Genomic DNA, 4,554 nt, shown 5'->3' with positions numbered 1-4,554 from the left:
GGCGTTCTCCTGCTTTGCTGGCGGGAGCTGGTGGAGGCGGGGGGACGGGACAGGGTGGGTGGTGAGCACCGGGCACCCACCGGCGCCCCGCAGCACCCTGGGGTGCCCCGCTCACCTGCAGGATGGCCTGGCTGTCCATGTGCAGCAGCGTCTGGTGCTCCACCTTCTGCCGGGAGCCCGGCCGGCTCCAGCGCACCAGCGGCCGCGGGGCGCCCCGGCCAAGGCACTCCAGGCTGAGGGATTTGCCCTCCTTCACCGTCACGGGGCCTGGTGGCATCACCGACACCGTGGGGGCACCTGGAGAAGGGGGAGGACATCAGCATGGGAATGGGGACACCACCACTAAGGACGTTGGCATGGCAATGGAGACACCATCACCCTGGGGGCATCTGGAGCATGGGAAGGACATCAGCATGGGGATGGGGACACCACCACCCCAGGAACATCTGGAGCACCTGGAGGACATCAGCATGGGGCTGGGGACATCACAACCCCAGGGGCACCTGGAGGACATCAGCATGGGGACATGGGCACCACCACTTCAGGAGCACCTGAAGCATGGAGAGGACATGGGGATGGGGACACCATTACACCAGGGACACCTGGAGCACGTGGGGTATGCCAACATGGGGATGGCAGTGGGGACACCACCACCCCGAGGGCACCCGGAGCGCATGGAGGACATCACCATGGGGACAGGGACACCACTCCCCTGGGGGTACCTGGAGCACATGGAGGACATGGGGCTGGGGATACCACCAGCCCGGGAGCACCTGGAGCACATGGGGAACGCAAACATGGGCATGGTGATGGGGACACTGCCACCCCGGGGGCACCTGGAGCACATGGAGGGCATGGGGATGGGGACACCACCACCCCAGGGGGGGATCTAGAACACATGGGGGACACCAACATGGGGATGGCGATGGGGATGCCACCATCTCAGGGGCATCTGGAGCCCATGCAGATGGGGACAGGGACACCCCGGCCACCTCGCACCTTGCACCAGGAGGTTGACGACGCTGCTGGCGACGCCGAAGCGGTTGGAGGCCACGCAGTGGTAGGCACCCTGGTTGCCCACATGGGCACCGGTGATGGAGATGACCGAGCCGTTGGTGCTGATCTTCACGTTGTCTGGACAAGGAGGAGCCGTCAACGCCAGGGCCACCCTGGGGACCACACCGGGGCCACCCTGGGGACCACCATACCTTGGAGATGTTGGCCAGGTCCCATCCGCCAAGTGACGTTGACGGGCCGGGCGCCATCATGGATGCGGCACTTGAAGGTGGCATCCTCGCCCGGCGCCACCGCCATGCTGTGCGGGTCGATGGAGATGATGGGGCTCTGCAGACCTGCGGGGACAAAGGGACAGGGAAGCCACCGAGGTCGCCCATGCTGCCCACCTCCCCCCGGCATCCTCCCTCACCCCGTGGCCACACTCACGATAGCTGGAGCTGTCACGGGAGGTGACGGTGACAGTGACAGTGGCCTCGCGGGAGACGCTGCCCGTGTCCGCCCGGCACACGTACTCCCCCGAATCGGCCACCGAGAGCTGTGACAACCGCAGGCGGGACCCCGAAACCTGGGGACATGATGGCAGGGGGCAGTGGCATCAACCGGCCACCCACGGCCACCGTCCCCCACCCCACCAGTGTCCCCACCTACCTGGTGCTTGGCCGGGAGGGACCCCCCACGCTTGTACCAGGTGATGGTGGCCTGTCCCTGGCTGGCCACCACGCAGTCCAGGTCCAGGGTCTGTCCCTCGGTGACAGAGGACGCCGAGGACTCGATGCGGATGGGCGGCGTGACGCCAGTGGCTGCGTGGGCAGAGTTAAGGGTAAATCTCCCCACCGGTCCCCGGCACCAGTGGGGAACCACCCCCCGAAGGGTGGCACTCACGGTGGGATGGGTTGGCTCCATCATCGATGGTGATGACGAGGGACGTCTCCTGCGTGATGCCCCCCGATGTCACCCGGCACACACACTCCCCTGAATCGGCCGCTGTCACCTGGGGGATGCGCAGGCGGGTGCCCGACACCTGGTGGGGACAATTTGAGGACACGTCAGTGCTGGAGAGCAGGGGACAGGACAGGATTTGGGGCGACACCCCCCTCTGCGCCCTACCTGGTGGCCAGCGGGCAGGGAGCCACCGCGCTTGTACCACGTCACGGTGGCGGGGCCGGATCCTGCCACCACGCAGTTGCGGTCCAGGGTCTGTCCCTCGGCGATGGCTGAGGACGAGGACTCGATGCGGAGGGGCTGGGAGACGCCGGAGGCTGGGGGCACAGGGAAAGGGGACATTTGTCACCGAGGTGGCACCCGTCTCTCCCCAAGCGCTGCCCTCTTGCTCGCACTCACGGTAATAGGTGCCGGCGCCGCCGGGCACAGTGACAATGACAGACGCCTCCTGCGTGACAGTCCCCAGGGTCACCCGGCACACGTACTCCCCCGAATCGGCCACCGCCACCTGGACGAGGCGCAGGCGGGTGCCCGACACCTGGAGAGGTGACAAGTTGGGGACACATCAGTGTCTGACGTGGGGCTGTGCCCTGTAGGGTTGATGCCCCCTCCCCGGCGTCCCACCTGGCTGTTGGGGGGCAGAGCCCCCCCGCGCCGGTACCAGGTGACATGGGGGTGACCCTGTCCTGCCACCATGCAGTTGAGGTCCAGGGTCTGTCCCTCGGTGACGGCGGCGGACGAGGTCTCAATCCTCACCGGCGGCGTGACGCCGACGGCTGGGGGTGGCGGCAGGGTCAGCGGGGGCAGCCACTGCGTCCCCATCGTGTCCCCGTGTCACCTCCCACCCGTCCCCGGTACCGTAAGAGGAGCCGGCGCCGGTCTGGATGGTGACGATGAGGGACATCTCGTGTGTGACACCGCCCGATGTCACCCGGCACACGTACTCCCCTGAATCGGCCGCCGTCACCTGGGGGATGCGTAGGCGGGTGCCCGACACCTGGGGGGGGGGGTGACACATGTGAGAAGGGGGACAGAAACCCCTCAAAACCCCCAAAAAACCTTTTTACACCCCAAATCGCCCCTCTGGTGTCCTTTACCTGGTGCTTGGCCGGGAGGGACCCCCCGCGCTTGTACCAGGTGACGGTGGCCTGACCCTGGCTGGCCACGATGCAGTTGAGGTCCAGGGTCTGGCCCTCGGCCACGGAGGAGGACGAGGACTCGATGCGTACCGGGGGGGTGACACCAATGGCTGGGGACCAAGATGGGAGGGTCACCCCAAGGAGACGGTGACACAGTCCCTCGGTCCCACGTCCCCTCCTGGTCCCCACTCACGGTAGGTGCTGGCCCCGCTGGGCTGGATTGTCACCATGATGGGTTTCCTTGTGGTGGTGGCACCGCTGGTCACCCGACACACGTACTCGCCTGAGTCAGCCCCACCTGAAGCAGCCGCAGCCGGGAGCCGGACACCTGCAGGGTGGGGACACGGGGGTCACTGGGGCTATCTGGGCTTGCATGGGGCCATTTGGGCTTGCATGGGCCACCTGGGCTTCGATGGGGTCACTTGGGTTTGCATAGGCCATGGGGGCTTGGGTCAATGGTCAATCCTGACCACCCCCACATCCCCCTCTAGTGTCCCCTACCTGGTGCTTGGCCGGGAGGGACCCCCCGCGCTTGTACCAGGTGACGGTGGCCTGCGCGGGGCTGGCGATGACGCAGTTGAGGTCCAGGGTCTGGCCCTCGGCCACGGGCGACGACAAGGACGAGGACTCAATGCGCAGGGGGGTCGTGCTGCCCGGGGCTGGGGACCGAGATGGGTTAGAGACTGTGGCCACCACCACTTGTGACCCTCCAAGGGACACCAGGAGCCCGGGAAGCCGGGATGGGCATGCGCATGGGTGGCTTCCCCAGGGAGCGATTCATCCCAGACCCAGGGACACTGCAGGGCAGTGTCACCCACCCATGGGTGATGTCCCCCGTCCCCTCTGGTCCCCACTCACGGTAGGCGCTGGCCCCGCTGGGCTGGATTGTCACCATGATGGAGGTTTCCTTGGTGGTGGCACCGCTGGTCACCCGACACACGTACTCGCCTGAGTCAGCCGCTGTCACCTGCAGCAGCCGCAGCCGGGAGCCGGACACCTGCAGGGAGGGGACACGGGGGTCACCAGGGCCACTCGAGCTTGCAAGGGGCCATTTGGACTTGTATGGGCCACCAGGGCTTGCATGGAGCCACTCAGACGTTCATGGGGCCGCCTGGGCTTGCATGGGGCCACCTGAGCTTGCATGGGGCCACCTGGGCTTGCATGGGCCAGCCCAGCTTACATGGGCCACCTGAACTTGCATAGGGTCACTTGGGCTTGTACGGGGCCACCTGGGCTCGCAAGGGCCACCCGGGCTTGCATGGGGTCACTTGGACTTGCATGGGGCCACCTGGGCTTGCACGGGGCCGTGGGTCAATCCTGACCACCCCCCTTGGGGACATCCCCCTCCACGTCCCCTACCTGGTGCTTGGCCGGGAGGGACCCCCCGCGCTTGTACCAGGTGACGGTGGCCTGCGCGGGGCTGGCGATGACGCAGGTGAGGTCCAGGGTCTGGCCC

At 66.9% G+C, this 4,554-nt stretch overlaps 1 protein-coding gene across 1 annotated transcript in view; it reads right to left on the bottom strand.

The window, feature by feature from the left end:
- The window catches only part of HSPG2 (heparan sulfate proteoglycan 2), a gene marked incomplete at its 5' end in the record, with an annotated part of 15,959 nt that overhangs the window by 7,931 nt on the left and 3,474 nt on the right, over positions 1-4,554 (bottom strand). The window contains 17 exon segments of the mRNA XM_019474704.1: positions 4-30; positions 119-297; positions 1,000-1,134; positions 1,209-1,352; positions 1,444-1,582; positions 1,666-1,817; positions 1,900-2,038; positions 2,125-2,276; positions 2,359-2,497; positions 2,584-2,735; positions 2,818-2,956; positions 3,057-3,208; positions 3,292-3,393; positions 3,396-3,426; positions 3,600-3,757; positions 3,957-4,095; positions 4,458-4,547. Of these exon segments, the coding sequence (XP_019330249.1) occupies positions 4-30; positions 119-297; positions 1,000-1,134; positions 1,209-1,352; positions 1,444-1,582; positions 1,666-1,817; positions 1,900-2,038; positions 2,125-2,276; positions 2,359-2,497; positions 2,584-2,735; positions 2,818-2,956; positions 3,057-3,208; positions 3,292-3,393; positions 3,396-3,426; positions 3,600-3,757; positions 3,957-4,095; positions 4,458-4,547 (2,169 nt within the window).

The sequence above is a fragment of the Aptenodytes forsteri genome, unplaced genomic scaffold (genome assembly GCF_000699145.1).
Source record: "Aptenodytes forsteri isolate BGI_AS27 unplaced genomic scaffold, ASM69914v1 Scaffold61, whole genome shotgun sequence".
NCBI classification, from domain to species: Eukaryota; Metazoa; Chordata; class Aves; order Sphenisciformes; family Spheniscidae; genus Aptenodytes; species Aptenodytes forsteri.
This window is presented reverse-complemented; position numbering and strand designations above follow the sequence as displayed.